Here is a 25,867-nt window from a genome sequence, read left to right on the forward strand (position 1 = left end):
GAGGGGTCTAACTATATTTCTTATTGTTCATGATTACAGAATGTATAGACTACTATCAGGACGAGGAACCACTTCACCCAGAGGAACACGTCTCTCAGCAGGAGGACCGACTGCAGCTTAAGCTCGGTGAAATATGGACGGTGATGACAACATGTTGGCACTGCAGAGCTAAACAGTTAGCTACCGAGTAAGCTAGCAGGTCATCGCTCACGGTTCGTTTGTTTTCAACGTTATCTGTGTTTTGTTGCTACATATTTAGGTAAATAAGTCAATAAATCTTCAAACTCATCATCTGCTGTCATTTCAGTAATATTTTACTGTGAAAGAAAGAAAACAGAAAATGTTGAGTCTGATTTTAAAAGATAATCCTTTATTTGTCCCCCACGTTGAGAAGTTTTTAGGCCTGAAAATGTTTTCATTTGTGCTTTGTGCCATAATTATTTATTCTTCACCAGTTTGCTCATATTTACATTCTCATGCAGAGACCCAGAGAAGAGGCACATCAGTCAATCTATTTATAAAGTGCTTCCTGAACAAATAAAATGTAAGACAAGGTGCTTTCCAGGCTGAAAGTGTTGACAAGGGGCTGTAATGTTAAAAACACTGGTTTTTATATTTAATAACTTTGATGATAAAATGACAAAGAATTTGTGGACTTTTGTACGGTGACCCTGAAGTGCCAACCAAACCAGAAATAAAACATGACAATGAAGAAGCCAGCTGAGTTAACCTAAAGGAAGAGACAGACTGCAGCATGATAAAATCCAAATCGCTTCAGGCACACGGTATGTGTGCTACAATTTGAAGAAGTCTCTGTACGTACAGGACACTGATGCGTGAGTTTAATATGGATTCATCTACATGTTGACATGCATTTGATTTGGTTTCAGTCAGAATGACAATGATTTGCTTCCTGGATCGCATCCCGCTGCTGCTTGGGAGAGCTTCTCCTGCCGCCTGGGATCCTGCTGGGAGCTTCAGGTGTTCCATCTCTGCTGCAGACAGAGAACTGGTTCTGTTTGCATCGAGGTCGTCGCTGCAGCAGATCAGGAAGTCCTGCAGAAATTAGCTTCCTGCTTCTGAACAGACTCCAGCGTGTTGGGAGACCCTCTGAACCAGATCCGGGTCCCTCCTCATTATCCTGTAACAGGATTAGATAACGGGAGGATCTGTCCCGTGTCTGTCTGACGGGACAAGTGTCAAAGCGACTTCGCAGAGCGAGACATGGAGCTTCTGATAAGAGGTGTGGAGAGGACGGGGATGGAGAAGACACTGCTGGAGCTTATCGCCACTCGCATAGCTCACAAGCTGCAGGACACAGCGAAGCTGTGCAGAGGTGGAGATCAGAAGTCCTGCAGAAAGGCCCGGTCCAGGTCCGACAAGCCCTGTCCACCCTTCAGCTGGGAGGTGTGAGGATCAACACGAGGATTAGCATGTTGAATCAAAGCTGCTGAGAGCGTGGCGCTTTCAGACGCTCCTCTGTTTGAAGGCAGCGCCGCAGGACAAACAGCTCCAGATGTGTGACTGGAGACGGTCCATGCATGGACACGGGGGGTCTGACAGGCAGGAATGTTGGCTGGAAAGTCTCAGCTCCAGCACCTGCTATCTACCGAGCTGCGTCGCTGCTCTTTCCCACCGCCGAAGCTCAGACTGGGACGCCATGTCTCACATCTGAGCATCAGGAGACGCGTGTCCTCCCGAGCTCGTCAACCTGCTGGTCCAAACCAGTAACCGGACCAGACCCAGTCAACGGGACGGGATTTTTACTGGGTGTAATGTGTCTGATCAAACAGCTGGCGGCACGATGAAGTCACATGTTAAACTTGGACCAGTCACAGGACGTCCAGATCTGGACCTCTTTTACAAAACAGCTGCTTCAGACTCACTCATGGCTAGTTACCATGGTAACCAGCACTGGCAAACCAGTCAGTTCCGGACCAAATTAACTGTCCAGGCCCAGTTACCGTAGTAACCAGAGTTGGTGACAGACTAGCCAAGTTACCATGGTAACTGGCAAGCACTGGCAAACCAGTCTGCTTGAGACCACGAGTTACTATGGTAACGGCAACAACCGTCCAGGCTGTGGTTCAGCAGGTAGACGGGTCACCTTTAAGGGAAAGCGCGTGGGCCTGGAAGGCAGCAGGTAAGTGGATTATGGGAAGAAGGAATCAATAACCAATCACTTAGAGCGGTGGAGTGGAGCCAAGGGAAGCCATCTCACCGTTCTGGACGAGCCGGAATAATTCTGTGCGTGCAGCGAGTCGTCGTCTGGGTAAATGGGAAATGATGCGCGGTGTGTTTAAGGACATCCTCTGCAGAACGCTCGGGAGTGACTTATGATGGGATTTATGGTCTGTTGTTGGAGATGACATCATTCCACCGAGGTGGGATGATTGGTTTGTCCTTCACTCAGGAAAAAGGTCAATCTTTGTAGAAGACGTGAGGACGTCCGGTCAAAGCCGCGTGCTGGATGTCCTGAAACTCCAGTCTGGCCACCAGAAACGTGTCCGAACCGTTTGCCACGTTACTCAAGGCCGGATTGTCCAATGGGCATTATGGGCACAGGCCCAGGGGCCCATGCCCACTTAGGGCCCATGTGGGACCCATTGGAGAAAACACCAGGAGTCTGGACATAAAACAAAATGTAAATCAAAGCCAGATAGTTCCACCACAGTGTGTTGCTACTGGTACCACTGGCTGAAAGGTGTTAGAAATGTTGTTTCATAATTTTCACAATGTTGTGGTGGGGAAGGGGCCCCTGGAACACTCTGGGCCCAGGGACCTGTGCACTTTTAATCCGGCCCTCATGTTACCAAACAGCCTTTCGTCTCAGACTGAGCAGAAGTCGGGTTTAATGAACCAGGCGGACGCTGCAGGACACTGCAGGAACAGCGGAGCCTGGACATGAGCAGGTGCAGGGAATTATGGGTAATGGAGCCAGATGGTGGGAAGACCAGAGGAATACGAGATCCCAGAGATGAAAGCAGATCAAGACCGATGGGGTTTATGGGGACACGAGGACAGAAATCCAAATAAGATCCCGATCCTGAATCCATGAAATCAGAACCAGGTCCAAAAACCAGAACTGAGAAGTAGGAAATGGTCCGGGTCCAAGTCCAGGTACCAGAGTACTCAGACACAGAACAGGTCCAATCCAAAGCAATCAGTCAAAACTTAGTTTATCGACATAAACAAAGATAAATAAGAGATCTCTGCTCCAACGTGTCCCTTTTGGTGAGACGGTGAAGACTTCTGAACATACAGTCGCTACTCAAAGTGGAGGGTTCCTCCAGATGTCTCATCCCTCATGTCATCATGACTCAGGACCAGCAGTGTGGAACAGTGGTGGTCATGTGACCCTCCAGCTGGTCTACGGAGGTTTTCCAGCGTTTCTATCCGTCCAGGAGGTCTACAATCCAGACACAACATGTAGTGTTTATTCAGAGACTCTAGATGGTAAATCCACCATTATTTATCACATCTTCATCACCATCACTACCATGTTGCTAAGAGACCTCTATTTTCACCTGGACATGATGATGAAGACACTTCCTGTCAGACTTTCCACCAATCAGAGAGCTTAAACTGACGGTAATTTCTTGTTCTGGTTGCTCTTTATGCTGCTTTATCTGTTCATACATTCATTTTCCATCATTTTAGCCTCAGAATCTGACAGCTGAGGCTGAAAACAACGTCTGCATGGAAACGTCACGTCTGCATGGAAACGTCACATCTCCATGGAAACGGAAACGTCACATCTGAGGCTGACTGGGGTTTAAAGGAGTCTTCATGTAGTTTCATATTAAAACTCCACCTGCAGCAGGACTTTGTGCTCCTGGTCGAAATGACATCAGTCTGAAAGGAGAAAGATACTTTGTACATGAGAATTCAGACGTCCTCGGTTTCATGTTTTCCACGTTCTTGTGCAAACATCTGACTCTAATCTGTGAAAGATCTGCAAAGAGTAAAAAGGAAGAATACCTAAGTTCTCACAGAAACAAGTATAAGCTGAAATGAGAGGGATTAGCTGGCTATGTCTATACGAAGGGCAGAGGGAGGCAGTGGTAGTACTACAGCGAGATAATGCCATTACCATTCCATCTCATTCTTCAGAGTCATGTGACCTGGAGCAAAGCGTGGTATTTCCTGCTTGGGCTGGGCACAGCGACACAGAGGACCGTTAAATATTCTCCTCAATCACACTTTTCTTCTCTCTGGCCTCCTCTCCAAACATAAATTACTGATTTATGTGGCAAGCAGCGTCCTCGTAAAAGGCAAATTTATCTGAGCAGTCAGGCCTTTTCTGCACATCTTCCATAAAATAAATACCCGACGATGAAAAGGTTTGGATTCTTTGAAGTTCGAGGGAGTAAAAGACATGAACATATGTGCTTTAGAGCAGCTTCTGGTGCTGATGAGAAAACCCAGACTCCTTTTTTTTTTTTTACCCAGAATGAGGATATTACTCATGTTGGAGCCACATCTTCAGGTTTTACTTCAAGAGGAACAATTATTCACTTTGCTCTTTAGTTTTGGGACACTGTTCCAGGAAATGCAACAGGAAGGTGTCCACATACATACGACTCAGCATCCTGGACGATCTAGAAGGAGAAAAAATGAAGATTCTGATTTCATGGTCATTTTTCACCGACATGTTTGGGCCCGATGGACCCAGAGGTACACTGGGACGGCGCTACTGGTGCTACTGGTATGGTGTTGCTGGGAAGGTGCTACTGGTGCTACTGGTATGGTGTTGCTGGGAAGGTGCTACTGGTGCTACTGGTATGGTGTTGCTGGGAAGGTGCTACTGGTGCTACTGGTATGGTGTTGCTGGGAAGGTGCTACTGGTGCTACTGGTATGGTGTTGCTGGCACGGGGCTGCTGGGACGGCCGCCAGCATACCTCCTGGTTTGTTCAGATAAAAACTCTCCTTCCTCTTCCATGTAAAGATGAACATAATCCCAGTTTGCAGATACTGGTGGACACAGGTTGGCAGACCAGATCCAGTCTAGTAGACCCAAGTCCAGAGAGTCTACAGAGACCAGATCTAATGATTCGCCTGCACACAGTTTCAGTTCATTCTCCTGGACCAGCATGAATCAGGGCAACTCTAGAGTCCCCCGGTCGATCCATGGACACCTTCTGGTCTACTGGTATGCTTTCTTTGGGCCAAATGGATAGGGAGACCAGTATGAGACCAGAATGAGAAGGTACCAGACTGGAGACCAGTATGAGACCAGAATGAGAATATACCAGACTGGAGACCAGGATGAGACCAGAATGAGAATATACCAGACTGGAGACCAGGATGAGACCAGAATGAGAAGGTACCAGACTGGAGACCAGTATGAGACCAGAATGAGAATATACCAGACTGGAGACCAGTATGAGACCAGAATGAGAATATACCAGACTGGAGACCAGTATGAGACCAGAATGAGAATATACCAGACTGGAGACCAGGATGCAGATTGATGTTGCTGACAGTGACGTTGCGGTAACGTATTGTGTCATTTCCTGTTTCCCTAGCGTGTATCACTGCGGATTGCTACGAGCCGTTGGCTCCTTTAACTTCTTTCTAACTTCTATCTATTGTTAACCAACCACTCACTTTAGCGCACAATATCTTCCCAAACCACTGTTCTATATATTGCATTTATTTTTGGGATCTTTGGCTTTCTGTTTACTGACTTAAACAGCTCAAGCACTCGGTTTTAGCATGGCTGCTAGCTCTCTTCCCACACCCCGGTCCCCTGCCTTTTCTTGCTCGGTGTGTCTGATGTTTAGCTACTCCTCCGCCTCCTTTAGTGATAACGGTAGGTGTATTAAGTGTAGCAGCTTGGCAGCTTTGGAGGCGAGGCTCTGTGAGTTAGAAGCCCAGCTCCGCACTCAGTTAGGGAAGCAGTTAGTCAGCAAGCCCCCATTAGCCAGTGCGGAGCTACCAGCCAGGGCAGCTAGCCCACCTAGCCGTCCCTTAGCAGTTCCCACGCAGCCGGGAGCCGAGGCGGGCTGGACGACGGTCAGGCGGAAGCGTAGCCCCAAACCAAAACCCACTGGCCACCACCGACCTGTTCACGTTTCTAACAGATTTTCCCCGCTCGGCGACACACCCGCTGAGGCAGAAACCCTGATTATAGGTAGTTCCATAGTCAGAAACGTGGCTCTAGAGACACCGGGGACCATAGTCAAATGCATTCCTGGGGCCAGAGCGGGCCACGTCGAATCGTATTTGAAACTGCTGGCTAAGGCTAAACGTAAATACCGTAAGATTGTAATTCACGTCGGCGGTAACGACACCCGGTTACGCCAATCGGAGGTCACTAAAATTAATGTTGCTTCGGTGTGTAACTTTGCCAAGAGCATGTCGGACTCCGTAGTTTTCTCTGGTCCCGTGCCAAATTTAATCAGCGATGACATGTTTAGCCGCATGTCATCCTTCAACCGCTGGTTGTCTAGGTGGTGTCCCGATAACAACGTGGGTTTTATAGATAATTGGAGCGCTTTTTGGGGAAAGCCTGGTCTTATTAGGAGAGATGGCATCCATCCCACGTTGGATGGAGCCGCTCTCTTATCTAGCAATATGGACTCTTTTATTAGTCAGCTAAATTGACAACTCAGGGTTGGGACCAGGAGGCAGAATTGTAGTCCTACACACTATGATGAGGGAAAGCTCATCATCTCACTGAGACGGCATTGGTGAAAGTTACTAATGACCTTCTTATGGCCTCAGACAAAGGACTTGTGTCCGTACTTATCTTGCTTGATCTTAGTGCTGCATTTGATACAGTCGATCATAACATTCTGTTACAGAGACTAGAACAGGTGATTGGAATTACAGGTACAGCGTTAAGCTGGTTTAAATCATATTTATCTGATAGACTTCAGTTTGTTCATGTAAATGACAAGTCCTCCTCCCAAACTACAGTAAGTCATGGAGTTCCTCAAGGTTCTGTACTTGGACCAATACTCTTCACGCTATATATGCTCCCTTTAGGCAAAATTATTAGATAACATGGAATAAACTTTCATTGTTATGCAGATGATACTCAACTATACTTATCCTTTAAACCAGATGAAACAAATCAGCCCAATAGGCTACAAAATTGTCTCATAGACATAAAGACTTGGATGTCTAGAAATTTTCTCCTCTTAAACTCAGATAAGACTGAAGTAATTCTCGTTGGATCTGAAAAACTCAGAGCTAAATTTTCCAGTTTTGTAATGAACCTGGATGGCATTACTTTAGCTTCCAGTGCTACAGTGAGAAACCTTGGAGTAATATTTGACCCTGACCTGTCCTTTGGTCCACATATTAAGCAGGTTACTAAAACAGCCTTCTTTCATTTACGTAATATAGCCAAAATTAGGAGCCAAAAGATTGAGTGGGATCCTCCAACTCAATCTGTTGGTTTTCTTATATAGGCTATTATGAATTGGCCTTCATTATGTTTTTTCCTGTCTGTAAAGCATCTTGAGATGGCATTGCCGTGATTTGATGCCATATAAATAAAGTTGAATTGAATTGAAATTGAATAGACCAGCATGAGACCAGAATGAGCAGGTACCAGAAAGGAAACCAGTATCACACTGGTTTTTGGTGTTTGGGGTAGAAATGGGACATGAGGCTGGTCTTCCAACATCGTTTATTTTTGGGGAACATGTGGACATGAAACAGGAACAAGAAAATCAACAACATCTGTTTGGGAACAATATAAGGGAATCAGGTGTCCTTGGTCCGGAACCCGGAGCGGGTCTGGAGACACGGGAACGTGGACCAGCCGGACCAGACTTCACCTTTTGGCCTTCTTCTCCTTCAGGATCTTCTTGCTCTCCTCTCTACGGCGTTTGTTGACGGGGTTGCGCGGGTCGTAGATCTCGAACGTGTCCTCGTCCTGCATGTTGGCGTCCTTGACTTTTCTGGTCTGCTCGTCAAACTGCAGGACGTGGGACATCCTAGATCAGACAGAGACAGAGGTCAAAGCTCGGCAGCGGACCAGCCCTAAACCAGACCTCAGGAGGACCTGTCCTCTCTGAAGCAGCTGGATGTCAGAACCAGAACAACCCGACCAAACCCCCAGAACTCTTTATCAGTCGTCTTCTGGCTGCTTCTAGCAGATCTGAGAGGTCTGAAAGAATCCAGACCTGGAATCTCTTCTGGGGTCAGTGGGGACACAAGGGACAGCTGGGCGGAAAGTGGGCTGGTTCTGCTGTTACCGGGTCTGTTTTCAGACACGAGACGGGACACTGACCAGCATGTCCTGCCGGGTTTTTACATGTATGACCAGGACAACACGAAACACACCAGATGATCCCACACTGCTTCAGCGCTGTGGAGGTCCAGCTTCTGGTAAGGATCCGTCGGTCCATGTGAAAAGTCTGGTGAGGACGTGGTGGATGCCGGTGTGTTCAGGTTTCAGGCAGGTCCGAACTACCTGGACAACCGCAGGACGGTGTAATGAGAGCTGCTGTTGAAGCGCCAAACAACAGAAGTTTGTTTGAGAAAAATTGTTTCCATTTTGGGAAAACCTGTGATGTCATCACAGCGAGTGATGTCATCAGGCTCCACGTTAGCCTGCGTTTCCTCAAACGTTCCATCTTCCACCAGAACCCAGAACGTTGTTCTCTTTCTCATTCTTTTTTTTTATCTTGGTCTCTACGAGGTGTTTTTCTGTTTTCTCTTCTTCTCTCTTCTCTTTCTGTCCCTCTTCTATCCTCTCCGGTCCGGTCCAGCAGTACAAACTTTGTAATACAAATAATTATGTAAAATAAATAGAAAAATAAAATTAGAATCCAGAATATCAAGGGGAGCATTATATCTATGATGCTTCCCTTGGCAAAGTAAATTTGCCAGCGGAACAGCATCCAGACCATCATGCTGCTGCTTAAATGCTGGACAAGACAAAAAAAAAAAAAAGTTCTTGCATGGCTCCAAGAAGCATCGCGTGATTGGTCGGACATGTGAGGTGGGCGTGGTTAACACAGAAAAGCAGGAAGTGCAAAGTTGCTGCTTCCTGTTTCAGGTAAAACGGATTGTTTTGATAAAACAGCTGATCGAGGTGGCGAGAAAGTTCCAACGTGTTTCCAACATGTGGCGTTAAAACAAACGGACACGGCTGTGTGCACGCCCCACCCTGCCTCGTGCACGCCCCACCAGGTGCACGCCCCACCCTGCCTCGTGCACGCCCCACCAGGTGCACGCCCCGCCCTGCCTCGTGCATGCCCCACCAGGTGCACGCCCCGCCCTGCCTCGTGCACGCCCCGCCCTGCCTCGTGCACGCCCCACCAGGTGCACACCCCGCCCTGCCTCGTGCACGCCCCAACAGGTGCACACCCCGCCCTGCCTCGTGCACGCCCCAACAGGTGCACGCCCCACCAGGTGCACGCCCCGCCCTGCCACGGATTAAGTTGCTTGCTAAATATGAAAGTAGAAAAGCAACCTCCGTCGAGCCCAGTGCGAGAGAATCCTGATGAAGTTTCTAGTGATCCAGTCGGGGATCCAGATCAGCACCAGAATTAAACCAGTTCTTCCTTTCCACCTTTCCAACATGTCCTGAACATTTCATGAAAATCCGTCCAGAACTTTTTAATTGATCTCGAACACAAACAGACAGACGCTGATAAAAACATCACCTCCTTTGCGGCGGCAACAACCCCCCCCCCAGTGACCCCTCCCTGCTTTATGATGCTCATCTGGACCGTCCTGGCTGGACTGTGGTGGACCTGGAGGAGTCCCGGCTCTCCAGAAGCTTCTCCTGGTATAAAAGCAGCAGGGGGCTTGGTGGGGGGGTGGGATGGTGGGGGGCGGGGTCTGTCGGCAGATGGAACAGTTTACCTCCTCTGGCCCAGACTTGACTTCCAGCATCTGACCTGTTATAACCCACGTTCTGGAGTGGCACAGACTTCCCACTGCTGTTAGTCTGGGTCTGCCCCCCCCCCCACCTGGCACTCCGAGGTGTCTGTAGAGCCGGGACCCCCCCCACCCAGTCTTCAGGACTAATAGCAAGTCCAGGTTTTGTTATTGTAAATCTTTCACACACAGACACTTCACTCCAACTCACACATGGTTTCCATTTCACTCGCTGCCGTTCCACATCTCTACGTCAGGCTCCATTTCCTGATGGCCGATCTGGTGGCTTCAGGTCCAAAACACACACACACACACACACACACACACACACACACACACACACACTTTGAACTTTCACACATATTCATTACAAAGCAGCGAGCGTCAGCTTCTTCGTTTCCTCGTCTCTCTGAGGTCCGTTTACGCTGAACGAAGGAGACGGACGGCCGGTTTCGTCCTGCGTCAGCGACGTACGGAATAATCTGTCCATTGTGTGACGCCGAAAAAAGACAATACCACCATTGCCCACCGGGGGGCGGTGTTGGGTGTAACGTGAGACGTCGTCCTCGCCGCTGGAGGCAACATGAGACGTCGTCCTCGCCGCTGGAGGCAACGTGAGACGTCGTCCTTGCCGCTAGTAGCAACGTGAGACGTCGTCCTCGCCGCTAGTAGCAACGTGAAACGTCGTCCTCGCCGCTACTAGCAACGTGAAACGTCGTCCTCGCCGCGGGAGGCAACGTGAAACGTCGTCCTCGCCGCTAGTAGCAACGTGAGACGTCGTCCTCGCCGCTAGCAGCAACGTGAGACGGTGTCCTCGCCGCTAGTAGCAACGTGAGACGTCGTCCTCGCCGCTAGTAGCAACGTGAAACGTCGTCCTCGCCGCTAGTAGAAACGTGAAACGTCGTCCTCGCCGCTAGTAGCAACGTGAGACGTCGTCCTCGCCGCTGGAGGCAACGTGAAACGTCGTCCTCGCCGCTAGTAGCAACGTGAAACGTCGTCCTCGCCGCGGGAGGCAACGTGAAACGTCGTCCTCGCCGCTAGTAGCAACGTGAGACGTCGTCCTCGCCGCTGGAGGCAACGTGAAACGTCGTCCTCGCCGCGGGAGGCAACGTGAGACGTCGTCCTCGCCGCGGGAGGCAACGTGAGACGTCGTCCTCGCCGCTAGTAGCAACGTGAGACGGTGTCCTCGCCGCTGGAGGCAACGTGAGACGTCGTCCTCGCCGCTGGAGGCAACGTGAGACGTCGTCCTCGCCGCTGGAGGCAACGTGAGACGGTGTCCTCGCCGCTGGAGGCAACGTGAGACGTCGTCCTCGCCGCTAGTAGCAACGTGAGACGGTGTCCTCGCCGCTGGAGGCAACGTGAGACGTCGTCCTCGCCGCTGGAGGCAACGTGAGACGGTGTCCTCGCCGCTGGAGGCAACGTGAGACGTCGTCCTCGCCGCTGGAGGCAACGTGAAACGTTGTCCTCGCCGCTGGAGGCAACGTGAGACGTCGTCCTCGCCGCTAGTAGCAACGTGAGACGGTGTCCTCGCCGCTAGTAGCAACGTGAGACGTCGTCCTCGCCGCTAGTAGCAACGTGAGACGTCGTCCTCGCCGCTAGTAGCAACGTGAGACGTCGTCCTCGCCGCTGGAGGCAACGTGAGACGCCGTCCTCGCCGCTGGAGGCAACGTGAGACGCCGTCCTCGCCGCTAGTAGCAACGTGAGACGCCGTCCTCGCCGCTAGTAGCAACGTGAGACGCCGTCCTCGCCGCTAGTAGCAACGTGAGACGTCGTCCTCGCCGCTGGAGGCAACGTGAGACGCCGTCCTCGCCGCTAGTAGCAACGTGAGACGCCGTCCTCGCCGCTGGAGGCAACGTGAGACGCCGTCCTCGCCGCTGGAGGCAACGTGAGACGCCGTCCTCGCCGCTGGAGGCAACGTGAGACGCCGTCCTCGCCGCTGGAGGCAACGTGAGACGCCGTCCTCGCCGCTGGAGGCAACGTGAGACGCCGTCCTCGCCGCTGGAGGCAACGTGAGACGCCGTCCTCGCCGCTGGAGGCAACGTGAGACGCCGTCCTCGCCGCTAGTAGCAACGTGAGACGGTGTCCTCGCCGCTAGAGGCAACGTGAGACGCCGTCCTCGCCGCTGGAGGCAACGTGAGACGCCGTCCTCGCCGCTGGAGGCAACGTGAGACGCCGTCCTCGCCGCTGGAGGCAACGTGAGACGTCGTCCTCGCCGCTGGAGGCAACGTGAGACGCCGTCCTCGCCGCTAGTAGCAACGTGAGACGGTGTCCTCGCCGCTAGTAGCAACGTGAGACGTCGTCCTCGCCGCTGGAGGCAACGTGAGACGCCGTCCTCGCCGCTGGAGGCAACGTGAGACGCCGTCCTCGCCGCTGGAGGCAACGTGAGACGCCGTCCTCGCCGCTGGAGGCAACGTGAGACGCCGTCCTGGAACCGATAAATCAGATTTGTAGTAAATGAGTCTGGAGACAAAGTGAAGTAGAGTATTGATTGAAGCATTAATTATCTATAACTGATCTCCTGACTGACCTCTAAACACAAATCCTGACACGTCTCCACACAACGTGTTGTTAAACATTAATATCACATCAAACCTTCAGGCGGCAGCGCCACTAATCCTTTGGTATCTCTAAACTTGATGTGGTGAGGCGGTGGAAATAACCGTCCTTCATCTCGTCCGTCGGTCGTCGACGTGGAGCGGTACACACAGCAGTGTAAAAACACACACGAAGCACCTGGACAATGGACGACGCCAACATGTCTGAGGACGTCCGTGCTGATGGAAACAAAGGTCGACATGTGACGTCGTGGTGTTTCCTGTCGTAGACGGAGATGTTTATAAAACCCCGGTGATACATGCAGACGGAGTGTTAGAACATCTTCTCTTCAGTCTGAGGTTTTTAAAGAATCATTTCTGATGCATAAATCTGTGTTTTCATGTGGACGACAGACAGAATCAGAGGAAAATATCCTGGTTTTGAGGGAAACCTGCTCCGTGTGGACGGAGAGTCTGTGTTTACTCACCATCCCTTATCGTCGTCCTCAGCCAGCTCCTCCACGTCCTCCTCTGGACCTTCGGTGATGGCTGAAGACAGCTTTGACTTGAAGCGATTGAGCAGGGCCATCGTCTGCATCACATGTCATGAAAAGATCAATGTTCGTGATGATTAATCGTTAATCTGCTGCTTCTCATGACGTCATTCCCACCTGTTCTTCTCTGCTGGATCCTTTCTTCAGTTTCTGTTTCCTGAGCTCTTCGTACTTCTTCCTGCCTTCCAGATACTCTGCGACGGCCTCATTGCTCGGCTTCTTCTCTGTGTTGTAAATGGGGGGGGGGGGGCGGGGGGGGGGGGGGGGGGGGGGGGGGGGCGACCACATAGTTACTCCACTCAAAACATAAACACATATTTTATACATGTATAAATATATATAGCACATACATATTGTTGCTACATTAAATTAACCTACAAGAGAATAATATTAAAACTTATTTTGTCTCAGAAGTTACATCAGTGGAATAAAGTAAAAACACTTCAATTACTAAATAAATATATGCAATAACAAAAATAAAATTCTAAATGCTAAATACTGCTTGCATTACTAATACTAGGAAGAAAAAGAGATTTTTTTTATTTATTTATGCTACTGCTGAAACAGGATGTGTAACCGGATAAATCTCCATGGCAACTGATGTGTAACAGGATAAATCTCCATAGCAACTGATCTAAACTGATTTAACATCTTATACTGAAGAATGAAATTAAATCAACATTTTGTGGTTTGATTTGACACAAACTGATTGTTTATAATACAGTTATGGATTTGATGTATTTGACATTTTAAAGGGAGATATTACAAGAACAATCATCAGTTGCAGCTGTGACGTGGACGCAACGGGAAAACAATCAAATCAAAGACATTGAAGCCACAAGGCAGCGAGTTCAGCTACCACATGAAGCTGAAGCTGAAGCTGAGGTCAGTGTGAAACCTCGCCATCATCCCGCTGACGGCAGCGTCTCACTACGCCAACATAAATCCATCCCATCAGACGGTGAGGTCAGCATTGCCTCAACTCTGACTGCACACACTCACAGACAAGCAAACAAATGATTTAAGAGTGTAAACACCCTCTGCTTATTTACTCAGCCTTTTATCATGAAGACATGACTGAGGAGGAGAGACAGCGTGCAGACGAAGATCAGCTGATGTAAAAAAAAAAAGAAAACAGCAAGAGACTGAAAACAAACAAAACGTCAGTCTGCAGGACAAACTGGACCAAGAAAAAAGGACAAAATGTGTCTATTCAAATTATTTATGGAGTCAGACTCCTTCACGTGCAGCATCTTTCACATAAAAGCTGAAAGTAAACAGGCACAAAGGAATATCACATTTATATTTAATCATGAAGCTACAGCTTGGCAATAACAGAAAAAAATGGATAAAAACAAGAAAATATGCAATATTAAAATATAATCAATGAATAAAACAAACAAATTAACCTACTGGACCAAAACAATTATCAAAGTTTAATTGTTTTCTTTTCTAAAGTCTAAAGCCAAGCTGTTTGGGGCTACATATGTACTCCACTGAGGCAGATCCTGATTGGACATGACCATCAACTTAAGCTACTGTTTCACAGCTGTCAGATTATGAGGCTCAAATAATGTCAAATGAATGTATAAATAAATATAGCAGCAGAGGTTTGTAGAAATAACACACATAGATCAGCAGTGACCAAGCCTTTTCTCATCTGCACATCATTCTCTCACGTCTCAAACACACACAACACACACACACACACGCACACACTGTTTCCATGTTTCCACACGTCTTAATGCTACTGTCTACCTGCTATCCTCACTGCAGCACCTCCACCTCAGCTGCATCCCAAATGTCTTCTTGGCTTTATTCCAGCCATGTCTGCAAGCCATACTGTCAGCAAGCCATAATATTCGTAAGCCATAATGTCACCAAGTTATAATGTCTGCAAGCCATAATATCAGCTAGCCATAATGTCCATTAGCCATAATGTCCCCGGAGCCATAATCTCCATTAGCCATAATGTCCACGAGTTATAATGTCTGCGAGCTATAATGTCTGCGAGCATTAATGTCCACAAGTTATAATGTCTGCGAGCCATATTGTCAGCTAGTCATAATGTCTGCGAGTTATAATGTCCACTAGCCATAATGTCCGCGACTTATAATGTCTGTGAGCCATAATGTCCACTAGCCATAATGTCCGCGACTTATAATGTCTGTGAGCCATAATGTCCACTAGCCATAATGTCCGCGACTTATAATGTCTGTGAGCCATAATGTCCACTAGCCATAATGTCCGCGACTTATAATGTCTGTGAGCCATAATGTCCACTAGCCATAATGTCCGCGACTTATAATGTCTGTGAGCCATAATGTCCACTAGCCATAATGTCCGCGACTTATAATGTCTGTGAGCCATAATGTCCACTAGCCATAATGTCCGCAAGTTATAATGTCTGCGAGCCATAATGTCCGCAAGTTTTAATGTCTGCGAGCCATAATGTCCACTAGCCATAATGTCCATGAGTTATAATGTCTGCGAGCCATAATGTCCACTAGCCATAATGTCCACGAGTTATAATGTCCACTAGCCATAATGTATGCGAGCCATAATGTCCACTAGCCATAATGTATGCGAGCCATAATGTCCGCAAGTTATAATGTCCGCAAGCCATAATGTCCGTGAGCCATTATGTCTGCGAGCCATGATGTCCGCAAGTTATATTGTCTGCGAGCCATAATGTCCACTAGTCATAATGTCTGCGAGCCATAATGTCCGCAAGTTATAATGTCTGCGAGCCATAATGTCCACTAGCCATAATGGCCTAAAGTTATAATGTCTGCAACTTATAATGTCTGCAAGTTATAATGTCTGCGAGCCATAATGTCCGCAAGTTATATTGTCTGCGAGCCATAATGTCTGCAAGTTATAATGTCTGCGAGCCACCATGTCCGCAAGTTATATTGTCTGCGAGCCATAATGTCCACTAGTCATAATGTATGCGAGCCATAATGTCCGCAAGTTATAATGTCCGCAAGCCATAATGTCCGTGAGCCATTATGTCTGCGAGCCATGATGTCCGCAAGTTATATTGTCTGCGAGCCATAATGTCTGCGAGCCATAATGTCCGCAAGTTATAATGTCTGCGAGCCATAATGTCCACTAGCCATAATGGCCTAAAGTTATAATGTCTGCAACTTATAATGTCTGCAAGTTATAATGTCTGCGAGCCATAATGTCCGCAAGTTATATTGTCTGCGAGCCATAATGTCCGCAAGTTATAATGTCTGCGAGCCATAATGTCCGCAAGTTATATTGTCTGTGAGCCATAATGTCCGCAAGTTATAATGTCTGCGAGCCATAATGTCCAGTAGCCATAATGTCCGCAAGTTATGATGTCCGCGAGTTATCATGTCCACAAGTGATAATGCCCCCCAGCAATAATATCCACTGGCCATAATGTCCGCAAGTTATAATGTCTGTGAGCCATAATGTCCACTAGCCATAATGTCCGGAAGTTATAATGTCTGTGAGCCATAATGTCCGCGAGCCATAATGTCCGCGAGCCATAATGTCCATTAGCCATAATGTCCACTAGCCATAATGTCCATGAGTTATAATGTCTGCGAGCCATAATGTCCACTAGCCATAATGTCCACGAGTTATAATGTCTGTGAGCCATAATGTCCACTAACCACAATGTCCGCAAGTTATAATGTCCACTAGCCATAATGTATCCGAGCCATAATGTCCGCAAGTTATAATGTCTGTGAGCCATAATATCCACTAGCCATAATGTCCGGAAGTTATAATGTCCACTAGCCATAATGTCCGCGAGCCATAATGTCCATGAGTTATAATGTCTGCGAGCCATAATGTCCACTAGCCATAATGTATGCGAGCCATAATGTCCGCAAGTTATAATGTCTGTGAGCCATAATGTCCGGAAGTTATAATGTCCACTAGCCATAATGTCCGCGAGCCATAATGTCCACGAGTTATAATGTCTGTGAGCCATAATGTCCACTAACCACAATGTCCGCAAGTTATAATGTCCACTAGCCATAATGTATGCGAGCCATAATGTCCGCAAGTTATAATGTCTGTGAGCCATAATGTCCGGAAGTTATAATGTCCACTAGCCATAATGTCCGCGAGCCATAATGTCCGCGACTTATAATGTCTGTGAGCCATAATGTCTACTAGCCATAATGTCCGCGACTTATAATGTCTGTGAGCCATAATGTCCACTAGCCATAATGTCCGGAAGTTATAATGTCCACTAGCCATAATGTCCGCGAGCCATAATGTCCATGAGTTATAATGTCTGCGAGCCATAATGTCCACTAGCCATAATGTATGCGAGCCATAATGTCCGCAAGTTATAATGTCTGTGAGCCATAATGTCCGGAAGTTATAATGTCCACTAGCCATAATGTCCGCGAGCCATAATGTCCACGAGTTATAATGTCTGTGAGCCATAATGTCCACTAACCACAATGTCCGCAAGTTATAATGTCTGCAAGCCATAATGTCCACTAGCCACAATGTCCACTAGCCATAATGGCCTAAAGGTATAATGTCTGCAACTTATAATGTCTGCAACTTATAATGTCTGCAAGTTATAATGTCCGCGAGCCATTATGTCTGCGAGCCATAATGTCCGCAAGTTATATTGTCTGTGAGCCATAATGTCCGCAAGTTATAATGTCTGCGAGCCATAATGTCCAGTAGCCATAATGTCCAGTAGCCATAATGTCCGCAAGTTATGATGTCCGCGAGTTATCATGTCCACAAGTGATAATGCCCGCCAGCAATAATATCCACTGGCCATAATGTCCGCAAGTTATAATGTCTGTGAGCCATAATGTCCACTAGCCATAATGTCCGGAAGTTATAATGTCCACTAGCCATAATGTCCGCGAGCCATAATGTCCATTAGCCATAATGTCCACTGGCCATAATGTCCGCAAGTTATAATGTCCGCTAGCTATGATGTCCGCTAGCCATAATTTCCGCGAGCTAAAATGTCTGCGAGCCATAATTTCCACTAGCCATAATGTCCGCAAGCCATAATGTCCACTAGTCATAATGTCTGCGAGCCATAATGTCCGCAAGTTATAATGTCCGACAATTATAATGTCTGCGAGCCATAATGTCTGCGAGCCATAATGTGTGCTAGCCAAAATGTCCGCAATTTATAATGTCTGCGAGCCATAATGTGCACTAGCCATAATGTCCGTAAGTTATAATGTCTGCAAGCCATAATGTCCACTAGCCATAATGTCCGCAAGGTATAATGTCCGCGAGCCATAATGTCAACTAGCCATAATGTCCATGAGCCATTATGTCTGTGAGCCATAATGTCCGCAAGTTATAATGTCTGCGAGCCACAATGTCCACAAGTGATAATGCCCACCAGCAATAATATCCACTGGCCATAATGTCCGCGAGTTATAATGTCTGTGAGCCATAATGTCCACTAGCCATAATGTCCGGAAGTTATAATGTCCACTAGCCATAATGTCCGCGAGCCATAATGTCCACTAGCCATAATGTCCGCAAGGTATAATGTCTGCGAGCCATAATGTCCGAGAGTTATGATGTCCGCGAGCCATAATGTGCACTAGTCATAATGTCCGCAAGTTATAATGTCTGCGAGCCATATTGTCCGCGAGTTAGAATGTCCGCAAGCCATAAAGTCCACTAGTCATAATGTGTGCGAGCCATAATGTCCGCAAGTTATTATGTCTGCGAGCCATAATGTCGGCGAGCCATAATGTCCATTAGCCATAATGTCCACTGGCCATAATGCCCGCAAGGTATAATGTCCACTAGCCATAATTTCCGCGAGCTAAAATGTCCCCGAGCCATAATCTCCACTAGCTATAATGTCCGCAAGTTATAATGTCCGTAAGTTATAATGTCCGACAGTTATAATGTCTGCGAGCCATAATGTTTGTGAGCCAAAATGTGTGCTAGCCAAAATGTCCGCAATTTATGTCTGCGAGTCATAATGTGCACTAGCCATAATGTCCGTAAGTTATAATGTCCACTAGCCATAATGTCAGCTAATCATAATGTCTGCGAGTTATAATGTCCAGTAGCCATAATGTCCGCGACTTATAATGTCTATGAGCCATAATGTCCACTAGCCATAATGTCCGCAAGTTATAATGTCTGCGAGCCATAATGTCCGCAAGTTTTAATGTCTGCGAGCCATAATGTCCACTAGCCATAATGTCCACGAGTTATAATGTCTGTGAGCCATAATGTCCACTAGCCACAATGTCCGCAAGTTATAATGTCCACTAGCCATAATGTCCGCAAGTTATAATGTCTGCGAGCCATAATGTCCACAAGTTATTATGTCTGCGAGTTATAATGTCCACTAGCCATAATGTCCGCGACTTATAATGTCTGTGAGACATAATGTCCACTAGCCATAATGTCCGCAAGTTATAATGTCTGCGAGCCATAATGTCCGCAAGTTTTAATGTCTGCGAGCCATAATGTCCACTAGCCATAAGGTCCATGAGTTATAATGTCTGTGAGCCATAATGTCCACTAGTCATAATGTCCACGAGTTATAATGTCTGTGAGCCATAATGTCCACTAACCAGAATGTCCGCAAGTTATAATGTCCACTAGCCATAATGTATGCGAGCCATAATGTCCGTAAGTTATAATGTCTGCAAGCCATAATGTCCGCAAGTTATAATGTCTGCGAGCCATAATGTCCACTAGCCACAATGTCCACTAACCATAATGGCCTAAAGTTATAATGTCCGCAACTTATAATGTCTGCAAGTTATAATGTCTGCGAGCCATAATGTCCGTGAGCCATTATGTCTGCGAGCCATAATGTCCGCAAGTTATATTGTCTGTGAGCCATAATGTCCGCAAGTTATAATGCCTGCGAGCTATAATGTCCACTAGCCATAATGTCCGCGAATTATAATGTCCACTAGCCATAATGTTCGCAAGTTATAATGTCCGCAAGCCATAATGTGCACTAGTCATAACGTCTGCAAGTTATGATGTCTGCGAGCCATATTGTCCGCGAGTTAGAATGTCCGCGAGCCATAATGTCCACTAGTCATAATGTCCACTAGCCATAATGTCTGCAAGTTATAATGTCTGCGAGCCACAATGTCCCCAAGTTATAATGTCTGCAAGACAAAATATCCGCGAGTTATAATGTCCGCGAGCCATAATGTCCACTAGCCATAATGTCCGAAAGTTATAATGTCTGCGAGTTATAATGTCCGCAAGTTATAATGTTTGCGAGCTATAATTTCCACCCGTCATAATGTCCGCAAGTTATAATGCCTGCGAGCTATAATTTCCACCCGTCATGTCCGCAAGTTATAATGTTTGCGAGCTATAATTTCCACCCGTCATAATGTCCGCAAGTTGTAATGTCTGCGAGCCATAATGTCCACTAGCCACAATGTCCACTAGCCATAATGGCCTAAAGGTATAATGTCTGCAACTTATAATGTCTGCAAGTTATAATGTCTGCGAGCCATAATGTCCGTGAGCCATTATGTCTGCGAGCCATAATGTCCGCAAGTTATATTGTCTGTGAGCCATAATGTCCGCAAGTTATAATGTCTGCGAGCCATAATGTCCAGTAGCCATAATGTCCAGTAGCCATAATGTCCGCAAGTTATGATGTCCGCGAGTTATCATGTCCACAAGTGATAATGCCCGCCAGCAATAATATCCACTGGCCATAATGTCCGCAAGTTATAATGTCTGTGAGCCATAATGTCCACTAGCCATAATGTCCGGAAGTTATAATGTCCACTAGCCATAATGTCCGCGAGCCATAATGTCCACTGGCCATAATGTCCACTGGCCATAATGTCCGCAAGTTATAATGTCCGCTAGCTATGATGTCCGCTAGCAATAATTTCCGCGAGCTAAAATGTATGCGAGCCATAATTTCCACTAGCCATAATGTCCGCAAGCCATAATGTCCACTAGTCATAATGTCTGCGAGCCATAATGTCCGCAAGTTATAATGTCCGACAATTATAATGTCTGCGAGCCATAATATGTGCTAGCCAAAATGTCCGCAATTTATAATGTCTGCGAGCCATAATTTGCACTAGCCATAATGTCCGTAAGTTATAATGTCTGCAAGCCATAATGTCCACTAGCCATAATGTCCGCAAGGTATAATGTCCGCGAGCCATAATGTCAACTAGCCATAATGTCCATGAGCCATTATGTCTGTGAGCCATAATGTCCGCAAGTTATAATGTCTGCGAGCCACAATGTCCACAAGTGATAATGCCCACCAGCAATAATATCCACTGGCCATAATGTCCGCGAGTTATAATGTCTGTGAGCCATAATGTCCACTAGCCATAATGTCCGGAAGTTATAATGTCCACTAGCCATAATGTCTGCGAGCCATAATGTCCGCGAGCCATAATGTCCACTGGCCATAATGTCCGCAAGTTATAATGTCCGCTAGCTATGATGTCCGCTAGTCATAATTTCCGCGAGCTAAAATGTCCGCGAGCCATAATTTCCACTAGCCATAATCTCCACTAGCTATAATGTCCGCAAGTTATAATGTCCGACATTATAATGTCTGCGAGCCATAATGTCTGTGAGCCATAATGTGTGCTAGCCATAATGTCCATAAGTTATAATGTCTGCAAGCCATAATGTCCACTAGCCATATTGTCCGCAAGGTATAATGTCCGCGAGTCATAATGTCCTCTAGTCATAATGTCTGTAAGCCATGATGTCTGCAAGTTATAATGTCCACTAGCCATAATGTCTGCAAGTTATAATGTCCACTGGCCATAATGTCCGTAAGTTATAATGTCTGCAAGCCATAATGTCCACTAGCCATAATGTCCGCAAGGTATAATGTCTGCGAGCCATAATGTCCGAGAGTTATGATGTCCGCGAGCCATAATGTGCACTAGTCATAATGTCCGCAAGTTATAATGTCTGCGAGCCATACTGTCTGCGAGTTAGAATGTCCGCAAGCCATAAAGTCCACTAGTCATAATGTGTGCGAGCCATAATGTCCGCAAGTTATGTCTGCGAGCCATAATGTCCATTAGCCATAATGTCCACTGGCCATAATGCCCGCAAGGTATAATGTCCACTAGCCATAATTTCCGCGAGCTAAAATGTCCCCGAGCCATAATCTCCACTAGCTATAATGTCCGCAAGTTATAATGTCCGCCAGTTATAATGTCCGACAGTTATAATGTCCGACAGTTATAATGTCCGACAGTTATAATGTCCGACAGTTATAATGTCTGCGAGCCATAATGTTTGTGAGCCAAAATGTGTGCTAGCCAAAATGTCCGCAATTTATGTCTGCGAGTCATAATGTGCACTAGCCATAATGTCCGCAATTTATGTCTGCGAGTTATTATGTCCATTAGCCATAATGTCCGCGACTTATAATGTCTATGAGCCATAATGTCCGCAAGTTATAATGTCTGCGAGCCATAATGTCCACTAGCCATAATGTCCACGAGTTATAATGTCTGTGAGCCATAATGTCCACGAGTTATAATGTCTGTGAGCCATAATGTCCACTAGCCACAATGTCCGCAAGTTATAATGTCCACTAGCCATAATGTCCGCAAGTTATAATGTCTGCGAGCCATAATGTCCACAAGTTATTATGTCTGCGAGCCATAATGTCAGCTAGTCATAATGTCCGCGACTTATAATGTCTGTGAGACATAATGTCCACCAGCCATAATGTCCGCAAGTTATAATGTCTGCGAGCCATAATGTCCGCAAGTTTTAATGTCTGCGAGCCATAATGTCCACTAGCCATAAGGTTCATGAGTTATAATGTCTGTGAGCCATAATGTCCACTAGCCATAATGTCCACGAGTTATAATGTCTGTGAGCCATAATGTCCACTAACCACAATGTCCGCAAGTTATAATGTCCACTAGCCATAATGTATGCGAGCCATAATGTCCGTAAGTTATAATGTCTGCAAGCCATAATGTCCGTGAGCCATTATGTCTGCGAGCCATAATGTCCGCAAGTTATATTGTCTGCGAGCCATAATGTCCGCAAGTTATAATGTCTGCGAGCCATAATGTCCACTAGCCACAATGTCCACTAGCCATAATGGCCTAAAGTTATAATGTCCGCAACTTATAATGTCTGCAAGTTATAATGTCTGCGAGCCATAATGTCCGTGAGCCATTATGTCTGCGAGCCATAATGTCCGCAAGTTATATTGTCTGTGAGCCATAATGTCCGCAAGTTATAATGTCTGCGAGCCATAATGTCCACTAGCCACAATGTCCACTAGCCATAATGGCCTAAATTTATAATGTCCGCAACTTATAATGTCCGTAAGTTATAATGTCCGCAAGCCATAATGTCCGTGAGCCATTATGTCTGCGAGCCATAATGTCTGCAAGTTATAATGTTTGCGAGCCATAATGTCCGCAAGTTATAATGTCTGCGAGCCAAAATATCCACAAGTCATAATGTCTGCGAGCCATAATGTCCAGTAGCCATAATGTCCGCAAGTTATGATGTCCGCGAGTTATCATGTCCACAAGTGATAATGCCCGCCAGCAATAATATCCACTGGCCATTATGTCCGCGAGTTATAATGTCTGTGAGCCATAATGTCCACAAGCCATAATGTCCGGAAGTTATAATGTCCACTAGCCATAATGTCCGCGAGCCATAATGTCCATTAGCCATAATGTCCACTGGTCATAATGTCCGCAAGTTATAATGTCCGCTAGCCATAATTTCCGCAAGCTAAAATGTCCGTGAGCCATAATTTCCACTAGCCATAATGTCCACAAGCCATAATGTCCACTAGTCATAATGTCTGCGAGCCATAATGTCCGCAAGTTATACTGTCTGCGAGCCATAATGTCCACTAGCCATAATGTCCACTAGCTATAATGTCCGCAAGTTATAATGTCCACTAGCCATAATGTCCACAAGTTATAATGTCCGCGAGCCATACTGTCCACTAACCATAATGTCCGCAAGCCATAATGTCCACTAGCCATTATGTCCGCGAGCCATAATGTCCGCGAGCCATAAAGTCCAATAGCCATAATGTCCGCAAGTTATAATGTCGGCGAGCCATAATGTCCGCGAGCCATAATGTCTGCGAGCCATAATGTCTGCGAGTTATAATGTCCGCGAGCCATAATGTCCACGAGCCATAATGTCCGCCAGTTATAATGTCCACTAGCCATAATGTCCGCAAGTTATAATGTCCGCAAGCCATAATGTGCACTAGTCATAATGTTCGCAAGTTATAATGTTTGCGAGCCATTTGTGTGCGAGTTAGAATGTCCGCGAGCCATAATGTCCACTAGTCATAATGTCTGCGAGCCATAATATCCGCAAGTTATACTGTCTGCGAGCCATAATGTCCACTAGCCATTATGTCCGCAAGTTATAATGTCTGCGAGCCATAATGTCCACGAGTTATAATGTCCACGAGCCATAATGTCCACGAGTTAGAATGTCCGCGAGCCATAATGTCCACTAGTCATAATGTCCACTAGTCATAATGTCTGCGAGCCATAATGTCTGCGAGCCATAATGTCCGCAAGTTATACTGTGTGCAAGCCATAATGTCCACTAACCATTATGTCCGCAAGTTATAATGTCTGCGAGCCATAATGTCCACGAGTTATAATGTCCACGAGTTATAATGTCCACGAGCCATAATGTCAACGAGCCAAAATGTCAACGAGCCAAAATGTCAACGAGCCAAAATGTCCGCAATTTATAATGTCCGCAATTTATAATGTCCGCAAGTTATAATGTCTGCGAGCCACAATGTCCGCGAGTGATAATGTCCTCGAGCCATAACGTCCGCAAGTTATAATGCCTGCGAGCTATAATGTCCACTAGCCATAATGTCCGCGAATTATAATGTCCACTAGCCATAATGTTCGCAAGTTATAATGTCCGCAAGCCATAATGTGCACTAGTCATAACGTCCGCAAGTTATGATGTCTGCGAGCCATATTGTCCGCGAGTTAGAATGTCCGCGAGCCATAATGTCCGCGAGCCATAATGTCCACTAGCCATAATGTCCGAAAGTTATAATGTCTGCGAGTTATAATGTCCGCAAGTTATAATGTTTGCGAGCTATAATTTCCACCCGTCATAATGTCCGCAAGTTATAATGCCTGCGAGCTATAATTTCCACCCGTCATAATGTCTGCAAGTTATAATGTCTGTCAGCTATAATGTCCACTGGCCATAACGTCCGCAAGTTATGATGTCTGCGAGCCATATTGTCCGCGAGTTAGAATGTCCACTAGCCATAATGTCCGAAAGTTATAATGTCTGCGAGTTATAATGTCCGCAAGTTATAATGTTTGCGAGCTATAATTTCCACCCGTCATAATGTCCGCAAGTTATAATGCCTGCGAGGTATAATTTCCACCCGCCATAATGTCCGCAAGTTATAATGTCTTCAAGTTATAACATCCGAGAGTTATATTGTCTGTGAGCCATAATGGCTGCTAGCCATAATGTCTGCGACCCATAACGTCCACGATTTATAATGTTTGCTAGCCATCTCAGACTGCGTGAATAAAGTATTCCAAAAAGTTTTATTTTGAGGAATCTTACCATAATGATCGTGTAATGATTAAGTCATGAAATGAAAGCTAATAACGCTTTACATTTTACAGCCTTTATCATGAAATTAAACTGGTTTTGTAAAATTCAAATAAGTGAGTACAAACATACAAATGGTGAGCAATAACTGGGAATCCAACTGCTTCCTCCTTTCTTTGTTTCAGAGCAACTTCTCTCTGTTTTGATTTATGAGACTAGCTAGTGATCTCCCCCAAAACCCCTGAAGCCACCTCTGGCCCCCAATGCTGACTGATGATGCCCTGAGGTCGGACTTGAGGAACACACATCATCCCTATCCAGCTGTTGTCAGTAACTACTATCTTTGAGTCTGATGGCCGTTC

At 46.5% G+C, this 25,867-nt stretch overlaps 1 protein-coding gene across 1 annotated transcript in view; it reads right to left on the reverse strand.

Annotated features, from left to right (window-relative positions):
- Positions 1-7,633: 7,633 nt before the first annotated feature.
- Positions 7,634-25,867, reverse strand: part of cwc27 (CWC27 spliceosome associated cyclophilin) — a 42,922-nt gene continuing 24,688 nt past the window's right edge. The window contains exons 12-14 of the mRNA XM_079256048.1: positions 13,053-13,159; positions 12,870-12,973; positions 7,634-7,953 (exon numbers count right to left, since the gene is read on the reverse strand). Coding sequence (XP_079112174.1) covers positions 7,791-7,953; positions 12,870-12,973; positions 13,053-13,159 — 374 coding nt within the window. The 3' untranslated portion in view covers positions 7,634-7,790. The remainder of the gene's footprint in view (positions 7,954-12,869; positions 12,974-13,052; positions 13,160-25,867) is intronic.

Source organism: Telmatherina bonti, assembly GCF_933228915.1.
Source record: "Telmatherina bonti genome assembly, chromosome: 17".
Classification (NCBI taxonomy): domain Eukaryota; kingdom Metazoa; phylum Chordata; class Actinopteri; order Atheriniformes; family Telmatherinidae; genus Telmatherina; species Telmatherina bonti.